General features: G+C 44.4%; 1 protein-coding gene across 1 annotated transcript; it reads left to right on the forward strand.

The window, feature by feature from the left end:
• The first annotated feature begins 554 nt into the window (after window positions 1–554).
• On the forward strand, window positions 555–17,786 carry LOC131092412 (uncharacterized). The gene is made up of 8 exons (XM_058039092.1): window positions 555–693; window positions 2,009–2,317; window positions 3,630–3,773; window positions 4,524–4,646; window positions 11,903–12,229; window positions 14,364–14,696; window positions 16,479–16,591; window positions 17,616–17,786. Exons 1-8 carry the CDS (start codon window positions 630–632, stop codon window positions 17,784–17,786), a joined length of 1,584 nt encoding a protein of 527 aa, XP_057895075.1. The 5' UTR covers window positions 555–629.
• Window positions 17,787–18,944: the final 1,158 nt, after the last annotated feature.

The raw sequence follows: 18,944 nt of genomic DNA on the forward strand, positions 1-18,944 counted from the left end.
GTTTGTTTGTTCATTTGACTTGAACAGATATTTCCCATCAGATCTCCTAAATTAAAAATATAATTCGATTTGACAATAAATATTTAATCTTAGGCCAAGTGAAACATTCAATCAGCATAATCCGTCTTCCTTAGTTTTCTGGTGGGCTTTGCACAATTTGAGCAAACTTTGGAGCTTGGAAACTCAACTTGGGAAAATTTGGCAGCAAATCCAGCTGTTATTTGCTGCTCCTGCTGAGGGGTGTGTGCAGGAGGACGTGGACACGGAGCCCCCTGCCCAGCAGGCTCAGGAGGGATTTCCCTCTCCCTGCAGAAGGATCTCGTGTCTCCTGCTGCTGTGCATGAGCCAGAGGTGGGAAGGGCTCTGAGTTTGGCCCTTGTGCAGTGCAGTAGCCGCTGTGTGAGCAGTGTGAGGGTTCCTCTGCCTTGCCCCCAGCCCGTGACCTGGGCTGGAAGCTGCCGTCTGACATTTGTTATCTTTTTGTCTGGACACAGAGAGCAGAGACACTGGGTGCTAAGCACTGCCTTTAATTCCCACAGGGAGAAGACTGAGGGGGGAGCCTGCCCTGGCGCTGTGGAGGATCTGGGAGAGCTCCAGCCCTGCTGGAGCTCACTGCCCCGGGCAGCCCCATGGACTCTCCCCACCTCCTGCACATGGGGTTCCTGCTCCTGGCTCTTGCTGCTCCCCATCCAAGTGAGTCTCTGTGTTTGACCTCAGCGCTTTTCCCTGCTCTTCCATAGCTCAAAACCTCTGTTAGGATAAATTCAGCTGTGCCCAGTTAAAACCAAGACCACAAAACCTCTAAGGTGAGAAGAGAAATTAAGGAGGTGAAGGTTGATGTGTTTGACCTGTGCCTGTGGGAAGCCAGAACATCCCTCTGGCTGTCCAGGATGGCCAGGACCCCTGCCAGGGGGCTCAGAGATCCTGGCACAGAGCCCACTGTGCCTGTGGGTTTGATTATGACCCATGGAGCAAATTACCAACCTTAGATGAAGATCAGCAAGCCACAACAGTTTAGGTAGAATTATAGTGAAGTTATGACAAGGTGAAAAAGTCGATTTTGGGGTTTCTGGAATGGAGGTTCAGGAGGCAAGAAAGAGGGAACTGGGTGTGTCCAGCCTTTCTCCTCCTTCTTCTTGGCCTCCATCGTCTGCTGTGATGTTGGCACTTTGGGATTGGTTTAGAGTAGAAGCTCACTGTCTAACATAGGTGAGAGGTATTGGGAAGCAATTGTAAACATTGTATATATAGTTTTTAGTCTAAAGACATAAAACCACCCTGGGGCCAGGCAGAGTGCGTGGAACTGTCCTGCTGGATGGACCTCGGCAGCGCAGGAGAAAATTTTTTATAGATAAGACACAATAAACAACCTTGAGACCAAAAACTGAAGAGCTCCAACTCATTCTTCAAGCACTCAGACTGGGAAAAGAGACTTTGAACATTCTTGGGGACAGAGCAACCGAAAGACCCCGAGATGTCCCAATCTCCTCTTTTGGGAGGGGTGACTGTCTGGGTCTGTCAGATGTCAGATGAGGTGAGCCCTCTCCCAAAGGACTGACTCTTTCCTGGCAGGGTCTGAGGGAGGGAACCTGGGACATTCACCCAGGGTGGGCAGTGTGGCAGCTCAGCCCTGAGCTTCAGTGGTCCTGGGATCTGCAGTGTGTTGGAGGGACACCTGGTGGGATTGTGCCAAGGAGTTTGGGAAGGAAAGAGGACAAGAAGAGAGGAGCTCAGCAAGAGAAACATCTTTCAACTCACCTCCCAAGCTGCCAGCTTCCCAGTTAAAAAAACAGTGGAAGTAGTGGGGAAATTCCATCATGTTTCTACCCCAAAGGTTATCATGGGAACTGGCCCCAGTACTGTATAAAATTTGCCCACTGGCAGACAATGTTTCCAAAGCCATGACTAAGTTTGTCCACCAAGACCCATCTTGGTCTCTAACAGTAAACATCTAGGGAGAAAACTGATGGAAATTTTTTTTCTTTGTTTTTTTTTTTTTCTGATTTAGGTATTGCCATGTCCACTGCTGGCCCTGCTGGGTGGACACAAGGCAGCAAAGCTATGGAAGTCTACCGCTGTGAGGACTGGGAAAGCAGCAAATGCAAGGATGAGGGAATTGATTTTACCGACTGTACAAAAATCGCTGAAGTACAGCACAAGAAAAACACTATTCCAGGTGTAACATTTGAGTTGATGGCCAATGAATCACACATCACTGTTTGCTTTGAGCAAGCAAATTTCTGTCCTGAAGAAGTTTATGGCATCTGGGATGAAACTGTGCCACCAAAACACTGGTGTGGCATCCTGAATTGTGGAGGTATGCTTGCTGGGAACCTGGTTATTAACTGATGGAAAACATATTTCTGGGAGGAAACTGAATTGTTTTCTATGTGGGCAGACAGCAAGGCTTATGAATGACTAAACTGGAATGATTTGGTTTCTTCTGAGAGAAAAAGTCATAAAGTAATTCACAAAAGTAATTCAGCTCTTTCAGGTCAAGCACTGCTTAAAACGACACTAGGAGAGATTCAGATAAACACATGTTACTGTGATTTTTAAAAATACATTTTTATTTTAGGGTTTTTTTGGCAACAGCAATTCCCATGGTGAAATTCTGTGCCACGTTGCAATGTATGAATCCCACCTGCTTCAGCCCGAACATCCCCAGAGCCAGGTCCAGCCTCAGGAGCTACTCTGTGCTGCTCTTCTGTCCAATTCAATAAACACCCAGGAGCATCTTTCCAGCCTCCTCACAAAACTGCCAAAATCAGGAATTCACACACCTGTCAGTACATGAAGCAAGTGGCTCCATGAGGGCAAAACTTCATGGTGGCTCAGGTTGCAGGGCTTTAATTTAGCCTAATCTAATAGGCTTTTATTGAGCCTAATCATTCCTCTTGTATTTAATTTCTGGCCACCATAAGCCATTTCTCTCCTGTATTTATGCTCATCGCTGCAAAATATCTGTATGTGGTCACTACAGTGTAAAACTTTGGTGACACTGCAACATTCACAGGAAATCTGGAAATTGCTGTAGACAGGGATGCCTGAATCCCCTAAGACGGGAAGGAGTGGATGTGTAGGTGAAGGCAGGAGGGAGTTTTCCAGATTCTCTTTGAAGAAGAATAAGCTCTACAATGGCACAGTGGGATGAAGAGTTGGTAGGAGATGCGCTCCAGTGTCCTAGAGATTTACTCAGCTACTACTAGAGATTTGCAAAAAGGTACTTGCTTGTTCCTCTTCTTTGGTTCCTGTGGGTAAAAGGCAGCTGCAAAAATTGTTAGTAGATTTTTATTGCATAAAGGTAATGATAAGATTTTTACAGATGTTTTGTTATTCTTAACTGCCTGTAAAAACTTTCTTATCTTCTTCAAATATTTCCATTTTTGATTCCCAGAATAACTCCTCACCTTTGGTGAGAAGGAAATCTAATATCAATGGTTGATTTGGACTGTTAGGGAATGAAACATCTCCAGCTTGTAGCAATCATAGCAATCTCCAACATTTTGTGCAACATGATCCACTTTGAAAATCTATTAATCTCTTCAACATTTTTGGCTCTTCACTGAAGATCTTCTACATGATCCGTATTTATAATCAAAACTTTTTTTGCCTTTCATATTTCTCAGAAAACGGAGGAGGTGACATCAGTACTGAGAACCATACTGTTTGCTGTGAAGCAGAGGCAGTTGCCTGGCGCTACAACCCTGACCTGAAGTGCTACATTCAGAAGTCACATCGAAAACACGCTGCACTGCCAGTTACCATTCCTGGTGAGGGAATTCTAGGTTAATCTCTTCTTGTGTTTGCCTTTTGCTTTGAGAGGGGCTTGTCCAGACAGCTTGATGTGAACAGAGTTTACACGGGCAGGGAGATGTCCTGTACATTCATAATTTGAATCCACACATGCTGCAGCCAGCCAGTCTCAGAGATTTGCCTTGGCAAATGGACATGGCCAGTCCTGGACAGAGATGTCTACAGGCTCAAGTTCCTGTAATTACATAGTGACAGACACAGGGGTGCTGAGGGAAGGGGGTACATGATGGGTGTGCAAAAAGTTCCCAAGAATTGACCTTATCTAAGTGCTAAATGAGGACATTTTTGTCCATGAGCTGAGGAAGATGACAGGGGTTTCTACCATGAAAGAAATTTGAATATATAAATGTCACCTTTAGTTGACAAAAAAAAAGGTTTAAAAACCAGTCAAAGTGGATTTCCTTATTTGAACACTTCATCAAGGATGGGTCTCACCACTTGTTGGTTATTTCAGATAAGGTTGATGTTCAAAAGTATCTGTTGTGATGGGGTGACAAGAATTTGCTTTGACTGTTGACAAAGTGAGCATTATGCCAGGTACCTTCTGTAAAACATGATGATCCAGAGGCTGTTTGATCTCTCATTCATCAGTTCCTTCTCTCTTTATCAGATGGGGCCAGTTCCTCTGTGTGGTGCTTACGAGGCAGCTCATGGCTTAGCACTCCTGCCTGCTTCACTTGGATGCTCTGTTTTCTTCTACTCTGCAGGTAATCCTGAATTTCCCACCAGCAAAAAGAGCAGCCTTGGCGTCTTGCTGGCATTCCTGTTTGTTGGGGTTTGCACAGGATGGGGCACCATGTTTTACTTCTTGCGGCTGCGGCGTCGCCAAGGTACAGTCTCACAAATTGTGTGCTGCCTGTGGGTCCCACGCCTGGAAGGGGGAAAAGCATAAAGGGTTTTCCTCCTGGATCTCATCTCCATTGTGCTGTTCCTGCAGTTCTTAATGATGTTCACTGGGCTGGCAGAAAAAAAAAAACAAAGAAAAAAAAATTTCCATCAGTTTTCTCCCTGGATGTTTACTGTTAGAGACCAAGATGGGTCTTGGTGGACAAGCTTAGTCAGGCTTTGGAAACATTGTCTGCCAGTGGGCAAATTTTATACAGTATTGGAGCCAGTTCCCAGGATAACTGAATGGCTGTCAGCCCAGTGAACATCATTAAGAACTGCAGGAACAGCACAATGTCCATCACAGTGCCCATCCGGTGGCTTTGTTGTGAAAAATGAGCACAGAAGGAATTTCCTCACTGCTTCCTCCTGAAGCAAGGGGGAAGCACTGGCAGGGCCAAGGAATCACAGGGCTCAGCCTTCCCTCCTTGGGGCAGACCCAGACTCAGCATTGCTGTGCAGCTTCCCTGGCAGGGATGTGTCCCAGCCAGGACATCCAGGCTGACAGGGCCTTCAGGAGAGTGGGTCCCTCTCCCAGCCCTGCCCACTCCAGAGCCAGCCTTAATTTAAGAACAAGGATTTCCTAAATGCATCCAGGAGGGAAATTTGTTTTGCAAACCAATATGAAATGGCTCTGTGGACACTTCTTGAACCTGCAATAATGGCTTTCCCCCTCCATCCTGTGTCCACCTGGCTCCAGGGTTTTTGACACCTTGTGTATGCCTGAGGCTGGGCCTCCTCTCAGTTCCTGAACTAGTGCATCCCCTGGTGCTGGTTGTTTCTTTCTGAGAGCCAAAGGATTAAATTTCCAAGTCTGAATTTGTTTCAGGAGGAGTTGCACAGCCCAGCAAAGGCAGCACAAAACCAGTCTCACTGTTGTTACATCAATAGATTAATGGATATATTAGTGTGAGGGGTAAATCATTTACCAGTAATGACTGCCCTGAGGTCCTGCCCTGGGGTGCAATGTCCAGTGATGACTCAGGTCTGTCCTAGAGCCCTTCTAAGGCAGAAGTTGATGGGTCACAGCACCAGGGCAGGGTTACAGCAGAGCCCTGAAGCTGCCCCCTTGCTGGAGAAAGGGGTGGCTCAGAAGCAGATGGGAGAGGGAAGGTGCCTGGAGGACTTCACAAATTCAGGCATTTTGTTTATAACTCTAACAGGAATCTACCAGTCTCTTGGGTGGCCTCACAGATTTTTTTTTTCAATTCTGCAGTTTCTAGGAAAGACAGCAAGGCTTCTGACAGAGAAAGGCTCACACAACCTTCATAACCATCTACAAGGGAGAAAACTTCTCTGCCAGCAGCCTCCTCTCTCATGATGTACAGCAACCAGCTAAACACAGACTCATTTTCCATGGGAACTGCTGCCCTTGTAGTCCCAAATCGTCCTGTTTTCACAAAGGTAGCTTCACCACATCCACACCTTCTCCAAGCTCTGTGACTCTTGTCCAGCTCCAGGCCTTTTGAGCAGCACAGACAGCACCAGGAGCCCCCATCCTCCTCTCCTTGGCTTGGCTGCAGACAGCAGCACCCCAGGGTGTGTGGCTGACTCAGCAGCACTGAAACCAGCTGAATTCTCTCTGGGACAAAGTAGGAACAGCTCTGAAATCCTTCCCATGCCCTCTGCATGGCTGTCACTTGGTAATGCCACAGCAGCACCCAGGTGCCTGTATTGTTTGAATTCTCAGGTCATCTCTGCATTCACCAAAGCCTTTTGCACCACAAGCTGGCTGGTAGGTTGAACTGGAAGAATTTGGAAGAGATATTTGATGTTGCCCCCACCTGCAGGCTGAGGAATGACTGAGTGTTCCTGTGCAGGGCTGGGTGGGAGGCTGTGTCCAGCTCCCTCAGGAATGGCATGGGGTCACAGAGGTCCCCAGGCTGAGCAGAACTCTGGTTTCAATCTTCCTGACAAATTAGGCAAGTTTAGACAGCGTGAGATAAGTACAGCTTCTCAGGAATCACTTTGGGTATTTGGTATCCTTAAATCATTCCCCATTCCCACCTGATTTGAATAAATCCTCAGCTTTTGCATTGGATCTAATTTACTATCAGGACTGTTGAGCAAAAATCAGTGGCAGCACAAGGGGAGAAACAAATGCCTAAAGCAATGTGAATGTTTGCTGAATCACTGTCCTTTTGCCACACAGCTAAACACAAGCACACACACAGTTCTTGGTTCATTTCTGCTTTGACTGGATTTTTTTTGTTGCTTGTTTTTTCCTCAATTTGTCTCAACCATCCAGTCAGTAGCAGAGTGAACCTTGCCAACAAACTCTGTTGTGCTGATGCTTAATATCAAATCTGGATTTTACTGATCCCCTTGCTGGTGATGTTTTAAGAGATCTCCAACACTTTGAACAGGTGATTCCCATTTGATGCCTCTGTTCCTTGCTATTCATTGTACAAATGTTTGTTTTCAGCTCCTTTGGTTACTGGGGTCATTGGAAAGCACTGAGGGTCTCATTATATATTTGCATACCTTTGTTTCTCAATGTAGGCCGGATTTACAGCTTCGGCACTCATCTTTCAGAGAATCTGCATTATCCAGTTCCCTGATGTTATTAAATTCTTCTTAAAAAAAAAAGTGTGTTTTCTTCTCTTCTCTGCCACTTTTTCTTGCCTTTGCATTCCTGATTTAGATCTGACACCAGCTCCAGTTATCAGACTGAGTTTACTGCAGCTTCTATTTTGAGAACTAATAGGATTATCCAGGGAATCTACAAAGAGAACTACATTTTCTGTGTGAGTGACAGAAACCACTCTTTTGCCAAGGCCTTTGAAGCTTGGGAAGGTGCTGAGCTGCTCAGGTCACTGGGCATGAAAGGCACTGCAGGTGCCAGAGCAGCCAAGAAATGACACAGGGAGACTGAGGTGCAGTCTGACAGAGCAGTTCTGTTGGTGGAGGAGTTGGTTTTGAAACCTTCTTTGATATGATCAGACCAAGAGGAACTCTGATGTTACAATTTCAATTGCTATTCCTATTTTTAGGTGAAGCAAGTGAACAGTCAAGAGAACATCTATCGGTGCTTGGGACGGAGACTCCATCAGCATAACTTGCTCAATGCTTCAGAAAACGAATGTTTAATTGCTGGGCAACTCTTTTTTCTCAGTGGTCCATCTGGCAAAGATGTGGAGTTGGTAAATACCCATCAGTGTTTCCATGAAATGCTTGGATTTTTGTGCAGTAACTCCAAGGGTTCCTGCTGAGTTCCTCACAGCTGCCAAGTTCCTCAGAGCAGCAAAGCAGCAGCAAGCTCTGCCAGCACCAGCACAGGCACTTCCAGTTTCCATCAGGAGATGCCTGAGATGGGAGTGCAACAGTGCATGCACAGGGCTCCTTGTCCTGCACAAGCAGGGGTTCAGCTCACAAACAGGGGGTGCAGTGCATTTCCTTTCCCCACTTTCTGGCTTTTCTTTGAGACCCCTTGCAGTGAAGAACCTGGACCAGCAGATGATGCTCCAGAGAAAAAGGGTTGGTGTGGATTCACAGGGGCAAAGGCTGTAATTCCTACACGTGGTGCTGTGTGCTGAGGTACCTTGGGCTGGGGTTGTGTGACTCCTGTCACTGCCACAGCCCTCTGTGCCTGCTGTGACAGGGAGTGGCATTGGTGCTTTCTCCTTTATCTGCATGTCAGAGGATATCTGGTGCCATGCAGAGATGACATTATGCACTGGACTTTGGTTTCTTTATGACCTGACTGACCTGAAGACTGCCCTGTAGATATATTTTCCTTGTCTAACAGCAAGGTGGTTTTCCAGGAGGAATCCCAAGCTGTTTCAGATGGCAGGGAAGGATGAGCTCAGCAGCAGCAATGAGATTTCTGCTCCCACAGGCTGCTTTCAGTCCCTGTGAATCTGCAGAAGCCCATACAGGCTGTGGCTGGCACAGGTTTGTTTGGAACAGAGGCTCCCTGTGAAATCCCTGCTGAAAAGGCTGTGCTGAGAGCCAGGGTGGAAGAGGGCAGCGTGGTGAAAGGGTGAGCTGTGGGCTGGGAGGAAGCATTGCTGCTCTCAGACCCAGCTGCACTCTACTGCAGGGCTGGCACTGCTGCTTGTCACTGCCTGGGGGACAGCTTGCACAGGCTGACAAAAACTAATAAAGGTTGTTCTGTGTGTCAAAGGCAGGGGCCAAAGGCAAAGATCTTCTGGATCTGTGGAGATATCTGGGATAGTAGGGAAGAGGGGAAAGAGCAGGGTCAGGCACTCTCCAGATCACTTCCCTGTTGTAACCATGTGTTGCATTTGCTGAGAATTAAAATCTATTTAATAGTTTGCTTTAACTTATGCTGTCACCACGATATTTTCTGAAAATCCTCTTTGCCCAGGATTTTTTCCTGGGAAGCTGAGAAGCCTCAGAGAGAAATGAAAACAATAATTATCTCCAGTGTCTGCTGCTTTGGAATGTGGCTTGGACATTGTTTACCAACAGGTGAATGTTTGATTGGTTCCATGTGAATGGTTTTAATTTCATGACCAATCATGGCCCAGCTGTGTTGAGGCTCTGAGGAGTCACAGGTTTTTATTACTCATTCTTGTGAAGCCTTCTGATGTATCCTTTCTCATAATATAATATAATATAATATAATATAATATAATATAATATAATATAATATAATATAATATAATATAATATAATATAATATAATATAATGTAATGTAATGTAATGTAATGTAATGTAATGTAATGTAATGTAATGTAATGTAATGTAATGTAATGTAATGTAATGTAATGTAATATCAGCCTTCTAAGACAATGGAATCAGATTCATCTCTTCCCTCATCCTGGGGACCTTCACAAACACCACATTATGCCACCCCAAAAAGTCCCACAAAAAAGAGAGAAGGTAAAGCAGCAGATCTTACCCTCATCTGTACCCTGTGCTTACAGGCCCTGAGCTTACTACAGACCTGGGAGCCCTTGCATGGCCAGGTAGTGCCAGGCTGGGGAGCAGATTCAGTCACTCACATCCCTGCTGCAGTACCCAGAGGGACAGGGTGACTGCCCAGGCACTTCTGAGCAGGTTCCTGAGGAGTTTTTGGGAGTGTGATTGGCTTTTCCCATGTTTTCCCTACTGCACTGTGCCACACATCAGCATGGGCTTGCCTGGTGTCAATGTTCAGTGATACTGCTGAACTGCACTCTAAAAGTGAAAGTGAAAATTTAACTACAGGTAATTAAGCAATAATACATCTAATTACTTTTTAAAGAAGGGAGGAGCCAGTATCCTGCTTTTCCTCCAGATTCCAAGGGACTTTCTCCTCTCCTGGTCAGGCTCTAGAAGATGGATGAATGAGCTGGGGCTGGAAAGACTCCACAGGGAGAAGGGAAGGGAGAGGCATGAAAGCTTCCTCGGTCACAAACAACATGTGAGGGTCTCACACTGTCTTCTTTTAGTGCTCCTGTCTTAGAGCCAATCTCTTCTCTTAGAAAATGTTACTCCTTTTACTTGTTAAGAACACAATTGGACGAGTTGCAAGTTTAATTCTCACTTTTTTGCTAGGTAGAAAAAGGCTTTATTGTCCTGGTAAAGACTGGAATTGTTTATTGTCTTGGCTTTGCAATGAAGTTAAGGGAGAAGAAAAAGCCTGAAACTTCAGGTAATTATGTTTCCTCGAATAGATCCTTTTAGCAACAAGATCAAAAGACCTTGTTAGGTTCTACAGATTTCCTGTCAAATCCTCTTTCTCCTGCTGGTTTGTGGGTCAGGTCTGCCCTGGGGGAGGCTGGGTGTGAGTGGTGGTGTTTGCTGAAGGAACTCCACAGCTCCTCCTGCTTGGCAATTATTCACATTGTCACGATGCAGATCAAATCTGCTGGTTTGTGAGCAGGGCTTGTATAATAACTGAGGGTTTTCCTGAACTAAGGGAGCATATCTCATCCCCTTTCTCCTTAAAAAGCCAAGACTTTTGCATCTGCAGCCACCAATCTAAGCCTGTGGGAGTCCTGACAAACAGAACTGATGTTTCAGATGGTACTGCATTTCTGGGCTGCGAGACAGCTGCCTGATTTTGGCACTTTGAAGAGCAAATTTGAGCCGCCCTTTTCTCAGTTGCCTCCAGAGGGGAGGAAGGTGCTGCCCACTGACAGCTCTCTGCTGCTGCCCTGAGGGCTGGGGGTTGCTCAGCAGCACAAAAACAGGGCTGGTGGTTTAAGTGTGAAGAAACCCAAGGTGCACCTCCCAGAGAAATGGTTTTTCCCCCATAACCATTGTGATACAAAAGCAAAACTCTGCTGACTTCTTTCAGTAGACAGCTCAAGTAACTGGCATACAACAGCCTAACCTGGGGCTCTTGGGACTCTTTACTCAGGGCTTTAAATCATTGTTCAGACTGAGGGAGCAACTAAAAAGACCTTTGAAGATGCTGTGGATGTTGTTTCTCCCCAGTGCATCCCTCTTTCTCCTGCTTCTCCCATGCTTCCCTGCCCAGGATGGTACGTACAACATCGGTGCTCTTACATTTCTCACATTTCAGTCTTTTCTTTCCTTTTTTCCAACATTTTCTAAACTATGTTTGCCTTAGACATGTAACACTCTCTATTTCATTTTTCTTCCCTTGCTTCTGATGTAGCTTCTTTCAGGTGTTTCCCATTTGATCTCTCTATTCCTTTCTATTCATTGCACAAATACTCCCCCTTCAGTTTCTTTGGATATTGGGGTCATTAGAGAACTCCAAGGATTTCATTCTACATTTGTTTCTTAAATAGATTGGATTTACACTTTCTGCAGCCTCTTCCTGTATTGAATCTGAGAATCTGTATTATCCAGTTCCCTGATGTTATAAAAGCCCCTTTAAAAGGACAAGTGTATTCTATTCTCTGCCACTTTTCCTTACTTGCAAATTCCTGATTTAGATCTGAAACCAATTATCAGGGTAATCTTAGTGAAGTTTGTATTTTGAGAAGTAATAGGATTTTCCTGGGAATCTAGAGAGAGAACTACATTTTCTGTGTGAGTGACAGCAGCCACTTCTTTGCCAAGGCCTTTGAAGCTTGGGAAGGTGCTGATCTGCTTGGGTCACTGGGCATGAAAGGCACTGCAGGTGCCAGAGCAGCCAAGAAATGACACAGGGAGAATGAGGTGCAGTCTCACAGAGCAGTTCTGTTGGTGGAGGAGTTGGTTTTGAAAAGTACTTTGATATGATCAGACCAAGAGGAACTCTGATATTACAATTTCAATTGCATTTCTTATTTTTAGGTAGAGGAAAAGAACAGTCCACAGACGTTATCAGTGCTTGGGAAGGAGACTCCATCAGCATAACTTGCCCAATGAATCGTGCAGAGTATCAATTGGGAATGTACTTGAGACTTATCAGACAGAGTGTCAATGTGATATATTGTTCCAAGGAGAATTCTTCACGTATCAATCCTGACTTTGCTAATCGCATCGAGTGTTCAAAGGAAGGGGAGAACTTCAGGATAACGCTGCACAGGTTACGGGAGTCTGATTCTGAAATCTACATATGCACAGATATCTTACAAATGAAGGAGATATATAGGAAGACAATCATAGTACTGGTCAAAGGTATTGCAATTCCCCCTTTAATGTCAAGAATACAGATCTGTACTTTAAATCAAAGATTAGAAGGAGACACAATGGGAGGTTGAGTCTGACAGAACCTCCTCCATGTCTGCTCAGGTACAGATTTGAAGGAATGTGTGGGTTTGCTCCCTGAAACAATGAAGAAAACACATGAGATAGCATGGTACCAAAAAACCCTAAACAATTTTAGAAGATGAATTTGTGACTCATTAATGCCAGCTACAGATTTTCACATGAGTCACAGGTTGCTGCAGCAGTTTGGAAACGGTGAGGTCTCACAGCTCTTTCCAAAACAACCTGTCAAACCTTTTTAAAAATCTAGCAGAGCAAAGAGGGGTTTTTTTAGTAGCAGTTGTTTTTGCAAACCTCTTTTGTTTTTACTGATTCATCTTAAATGACAAATTGGTAATAATTGGGAGGCTGGTCTTATGCAAGTTGAGCATGAGTGAGTAAAGGGTTTTTTCTCTTGTTAGTGAGGAGTTGCTGAATGAGAAGTGTTTCTTTTGGCAGGTGTTTCTGGTTGGGGGAACAACTTTTCTGTCTTTGTTATTTACATTTTTCATTAGAAGAGGGTTGAGTCCACACTATTCTTTGGCAGTTTATTCCTCCATGAAACTGTCCTTCCAATGAGACCTTCTAACCTGAGACATCTTTCCCAAAGCTTACAGGATTTTCTTCCTTTCCTGTCCCCAGGCATGTGAGATCTAATTGATTGCTGATCAGCAATTGTAGTTTATATCCATTAAGGATTATCATCTCCTCCCTTGGGCTTCTCCTTTCAAACTTCTTGGCTGTGTTTTCTCAAATGAATCACATCTTGTTTATTATGTATTGTCTCTCCAAATTATTTTATTATTATTTTATTGCTTTATATCTCTGATTCTGATCCTCTTCTCTGAAATGCTTACAGCTTTCCTTTTACAAACCTGATAAATTCTGTCCTCACTCCCTTATCCACTTCAATGGTAATATTAAAAGGAATAAGTCCTGTCCTCAGAGGAACTCAGTGGAATGTCTTCCCAGCTGCACAGTGAGTCATTAATGACCACTCCATTCTCATGGACCATTTTCACATTGATGGGACACACACTGTGTGATTTGATCCAGACCAACAGCCCCCAGATCTTTCTCTGCTTGAGAAAGCAGGCAATGATGCACGGCTGCAGGACGTGCTGGTCAGGCTGTATTCCCTTAGAGGAGGTCAGTATTTATAATTTCTTGGGTAATGCAGACCCTGTACAAACAGCTAAACCTGTTGGTCAGTCCTCCTTTCAGATCCTGAGCCAGGGCGTACTAAAATATATCCTTCTTAAAGCCTGTGTAAAGCATGCTTAAAAATTCATTGTATCTACATTTCCATGGTGTAAGAGCTGAAATGAGGGATGCAGGATTCCAGGCAGCTCTCCAAAATGCAGCTTGTTGTATCCAAACTGTCACAGCAGTCCAGGGTGATGGGTGACAGAGCTGTGCCTACAGCTCTCAGCTCCAGCTGCAGGCAGGCCTGGACACCCTTTGGTTTTGGTTACAATGCATTACAGACTTTTCTTTGCTGAGCATCTTAATACAGCAGAACCAATCTATACCTTAACTTTTATCTGTAGCCTATCATAACTACTATAATTACCACATTCATGTTACCATTCTCCAATCACTAAAAGTTAGAACATTACAGTTTAAGCTAGAAGTTGTTTTTCAGTTTTCTTGCAGTGGAAAATTCTGAAACCTTTTTTCTACTTGCAACATTTGCTGCCTTGTTTGCCTGTGCTGTCTTTCTGCTTGGTACAAACATCTTCTTGTTTGAGGTGGGTTTATCCTTTGCTCTAAGCCATAAAAACCCCTTCTAACCAACATACACTTTTCCTCCTTGGTTATCCAGCAAGACTGCCTCAGCAATTCTTTTCTTCTATATCAAAACTTGCTTCCATCTCTATTCCTTCATCAGACTCTACATTTAAAAATCTTCCTGCTAAGCATCCATATCTGTGAGACTTCCTTGTCAAACTTCTATCCTTCCCAACACCATGGTCTGTTCTTTTCTGCCTGCTCTGTCCCCTTGCTCCCCAGTTGAAATCCACTGTGTTAAGCGTGTGATAACCACCAATCTCTCTGTTTTTAGCTAAATCCAGAAGGCCTCTGGAGCAGACACCACTCCATGCCAACCCTGAGCAAGGCCAGTCTGTCAACATCACGTGTGAGTTGAAAAGTGAAGAGAAGTTCTACTTGTTCAGGACTCATGTGCAGCCCGGCACAGTTCTGTCTGTGCCAAATCTCCGCGGGTCAGGGGTTTCTCCTGCCTTTGAGAATCGCTTGGAGTATTCAAGGGAAGGAAATAGAATTGTGGTGATTCTACACAAGCTACAGGAAAAGGACAGTGATAATTACATCTGTGCCCAGGAGGTGAAGGGTTCTCCTCTGTTCTCTGCAAGAGGCACCATGGTGCTGGTTAAAGGTATCACCCTTTTGCTCATTTAATCATAAATATCTGTTGTTGTACTGTGGACAGAAAGCTTTTGGAACTTTAGTCAGGACAGGCAAACCTAGGAAAGTTTGCCTAGAAAATTATTTCCTGTTAAGGTCAGACACAGAAACAGACTCTGTGTTTCCACCTGACTTGTACAACCAGAGGGGAATTCAGACCTTGCCATGATCCTGCAGCTTAGAAAAAGAAAAAAGGTCAAAACAAGGTAACAAACACTTCACTGAGTGCAATCTGTCACTTTTAGGGTATGGTTAAGTACTTTCAGCACCAAATCTTTGACTTTATCATGACATAAATGGATTTTAGAAACCATTGCCTCAAGCAAGTCTTGTGTTAAAAAAAAAAAAAATCAAATCACACTGGGGAGCACAAAACAAGTCCTTGGACTTTTGCTTCAAGCACCACAGACCACAGCAGAGATGTTCTCACATACCCTTGTTACACACTAAGCACTCTGTGAGCGTGTGGTACAAACAGGGGTTTTGATTTTTCTGTGTTCCAAAGCGGGGGTTTCATTTCTCTGTGCTCCAAAGATGAGTTTTTCTTTTTCTGTGCTCCACAGATGAGTTTTTTATTTTCCTGCAGGATTTTGCTGTACCCATTTGCTAAACTGAAGTCAGAACCAGCAAGAGAGAGCTTGATTTTGGTCTTACAAAAATTTAACCCTGTACATTGAGATTTGCTGAGGCCTTTGTAAAATAAGGTTTACAAAGGCCCTAAGAGTTGCAAAGGCTTTTCCTGCAGTCTGCAAAGGCATCTGTGGTCCTGTTCTGTGCCACCACCCACAGCTGGGGCAACGACTCAGTAAAGTGAGGTGGGGGAAATGACAGTAGCCCAACAAAGCGGAGGTGTGATTATTAGTTAGTGTGTTATTCATATATGGATTAATTGAGGTTTTAGAGAGTTGAAACCCTTTCCACCAGCATTATTCTGCTCAGTGCATTTTATACCACAGCATGAACATGAAGACACTCCTGCTTCTGTCTGCACCTCTCATCAGCCTGGCTCTTGGGTAATTCAGAGCGCTCGGGGTTGCAGCAACACTGCAGGAAATCATTTTCTGCTCCCATTAGGAGTGTGTGGTCCTGTCAGTGGTGTGGGAGGTGCCTTTGTGGAGTGCTCCTTGCTGACCCACCTGCAGCCACCCCCAGCCTCTGGAAGAGCACAGGGAATGCCAGTGAGAATAATCATGGCATGAGAAATGTGGCTCTGTAGCTGTAGTCAAGATCCAAATTTGTGGCTAAACTGTAAAATTATCTTTTTCAGAATAAAAATAAAATTCTGTGGGAAATAGATTTGTAGAGAATTCTCAAAACCTGACGGAAGGTTCACATAGTGTGCATCTATATGCAAACCTTGAGATAAGAAATTCTGACTTAGAAATGCCATGGAATAAGACAGACATTGCTGAGAGAGAAATGGAGCTAGAAACAACTTTCAAATGATGGCCTTGAAAAAAGGACTGGATACCTTGGAGAAATAGAACTATGAAAGGTGCATTGTAGTAGCACCCATGAAGGGAAATTTTAGATGATTTGGCTTTAAGGCATTTGCAGCATGATGTGGCAAAAGCTGATAGAAGCACTTATGATGTATTGTAATTAAGAAATAGTTTGCTTCTGATTGTGATGGCGTGAATTAAAACATCTGTCTTGTCTCACCTCTCAATTACCCCATGTCTGGGTCAGAAAAGAACTTAATCCGACAAAATTCTGCCTCTTTGTATTTATAACCATGCTGCTGTGATTTTAGACGCAGAAGTGAAGCAGGCATGTGAGAAGAGCTCCTGGGATTTGTATGCCCTTCTTATCGTGATGGCTGTGCTGTTCTGTGCCCTGGTGTGCTGTGCCTTGTACCGTGTGGATGTAAGTACAGTCACCACAGCAAAACTGGGGCAGTTTGGTGGAACAAACAGATATTATTTTGAAATAGTGCCAGAGTCAAGCAAACATCTGATAAACCTAAGGAATTGTGGTTCCTTATTGCTCTCCTATTTCGCCACATTTAATATCATCCAGCTGTAAACTCTTGGCAGCTAACACAGTGTCTTATACTCCTGTAACCCTTTGTAAATGAGACATTTATTGTTTTTTGATAACAAACCTCAAGTGAGCTGTGTGGTTGACACAGCCATGTGTTGTGTGTGTATCCCTGAACAAAGACCCTCACTGTTCTGCTTTCCTTGCTTTTTAAAATTTTTTTTTGTGAATTGGGACTGGAGCTGTACATAGCAAGCTTGTAAGAGATGTGACTTGGAGGGGGACACAAGGGCAACAAAAACTCATAAAATAGCCTGATGTCTGAAAGTTGTGCTGGGAAACAAAAAAATGGCCCCTTTCCAGAAAAGAAAAAATTATTGCATTTTTTTCCTTCACTGGGGTTATTTCTATACGTATACTGTAGAAAATGCCCACAAATTGTCTCTGATAGATCTTTCTGCTGTATAAATATTATTGAAAATTAAATGTGTGACTCACAGGCTCCTGTCTCATCCCTTCAAATGTGGATCCAGCACTGCTAAAAACCAGTAGTGTAACATTGTTCTGTCAAAGCCCAGTGGGACCTCATGTCCTGTGTTACCAGTAACTGTCTAAGAATGATTCTTATTTATTATTATTGTCATTTATTATTTATGTCAAAGCTACAGTTACATCCAAGTCTTGAAGGAACTTTTCCTGAAATTGCATCAGACTCATAAAAGAAAGTAAAATAAATAGGCTGATAATTTCCACGTGGTCCTCTAAGACCTCACTGGGTCGTGAGAGGAATTTTAAAAGTATGTCTCCTCTTCCAACAGATGATGCAGATGGACTCCTAAGATGGAAAATGACTCCTTGGTTGGGGTCTTTCCAGGCTCTGGTTTGAATGTCTGTTTTCTTTGTTTGGCAGGTAAAGAAATATTTCCAGAGGAAAAAGCCCAATGAGGTATATGAAGACATGTCCTACAACTCCAGACGGAGCACCCTGGTCAGAACCAGCACCTATTCCCAGGTGAATAAACTTCTGCCAGCCGGGACCATCCCCTCACAGGCAGCTCTGAGAGATGCTTTAACCACCTGAACTGAAATTGCTGTCACCTACCTTCTTCAGTGGAGGGAAAAACCTCGTTTCCAAGGTTGTTTCTACTTTTTTTAATGTTTTTTTTTTGTAATGTACAAAAAAATCTAGCGAATTGCAAGTGCCCTGGACATGTGTACGCAGTTCAGTGTGGAAAAGCAGCATTTTGGGGCTAAATGCAACATATGGGCTCGTTTCTTTGCTAAATAACCCATTCTGGGATGGATGGGGAGGTCTGGTTCTGAGCTTTGCTGAGTCTCAGGAAGACCACACAGGTCTGATCAATAATTTGCCATGGATCCACACAGGCATGGATTCCAGTTCCCTCATGGATCCTTGCCCAAGAGCTCAGGCAGCTAAAACTACTCAAGAGTTACAGCAGGGAAATCTATTTTGAAGTTTTCAGAAATGTGGCAGGGTGAAATGCTGGATCCATGTGGACTCACCTGCTCCAAGGCCATGATGATCCCACAAAAACACAATCAAGTCTAGATTTTAGTTCACTGACTCTGTCAAAGCCACTCACATGATTTATGGGGGTCTTGATGTGGCTGAGGAGCCAAGTGACTAAACTTGGGTCCTGGTGGCATCTTGGGTGTCTCAGTTTGAACAGACAGGTGTCTGCTAAGGGAGGCAGGAACCTCCTTGAAATGGAAAATGTAAACCCCTCCCTCTGAATTATTATGATTTTTAAATTAAAAGGATCTCAGGCAAAGATATGGGAGTAGGAATAACAGTTCTTTATCAGGAAATTAAAAAAAAATACAATAGTACAAAAAAAAAAAAAAAAAGCAAGCAATAGTACAAAGGACAGAAAACAAACCACTGCCAGAGTCAGACCATGCCCTGCCCCCTGTGTGTCAGGGAGGTGTCCCAGCCCCATCCCATGGGGGCTCAGCCCTCCTGCAGCCCCAGCTGTGGCTCTGCTGCAGCAGGGATCCTGCACAAGGGGGGAGTTTTCCTCTGCAGCTCCAGGGCTGCTGCAGATGGGCCTGGGCTCCCTCTGGCCATGCAGGGCAGCAGAAAGCTGCTCCTCTGGCAGTGCAGGGGGCAAAGGCTGCTGTGCTGTGCCAGGCTCAGATTGGATCCAGGCAGGAATGCTTGGCTCCTCCCCTGGGCGGAGCATCTCCCCATGGGATGCTGGGATTGGATCAGCCCTGC

This window comes from Melospiza georgiana, chromosome 21, assembly GCF_028018845.1.
Source record: "Melospiza georgiana isolate bMelGeo1 chromosome 21, bMelGeo1.pri, whole genome shotgun sequence".
Classification (NCBI taxonomy): Eukaryota; Metazoa; Chordata; class Aves; order Passeriformes; family Passerellidae; genus Melospiza; species Melospiza georgiana.

Excerpts from the sequence above, each read along its gene's own strand:
- LOC131092412 (XM_058039092.1), top strand. The coding sequence starts at position 630 with ATGGACTCTCCCCACCTCCTGCACATGGGGTTCCTGCTCCTGGCTCTT. Across the intron at positions 4,647-11,902 it reads GCGGCTGCGGCGTCGCCAAG|GTAGAGGAAAAGAACAGTCC; the intron begins GTACAGTCTCAC and ends TCTTATTTTTAG. Across the intron at positions 14,697-16,478 it reads CACCATGGTGCTGGTTAAAG|ACGCAGAAGTGAAGCAGGCA; the intron begins GTATCACCCTTT and ends CTGTGATTTTAG.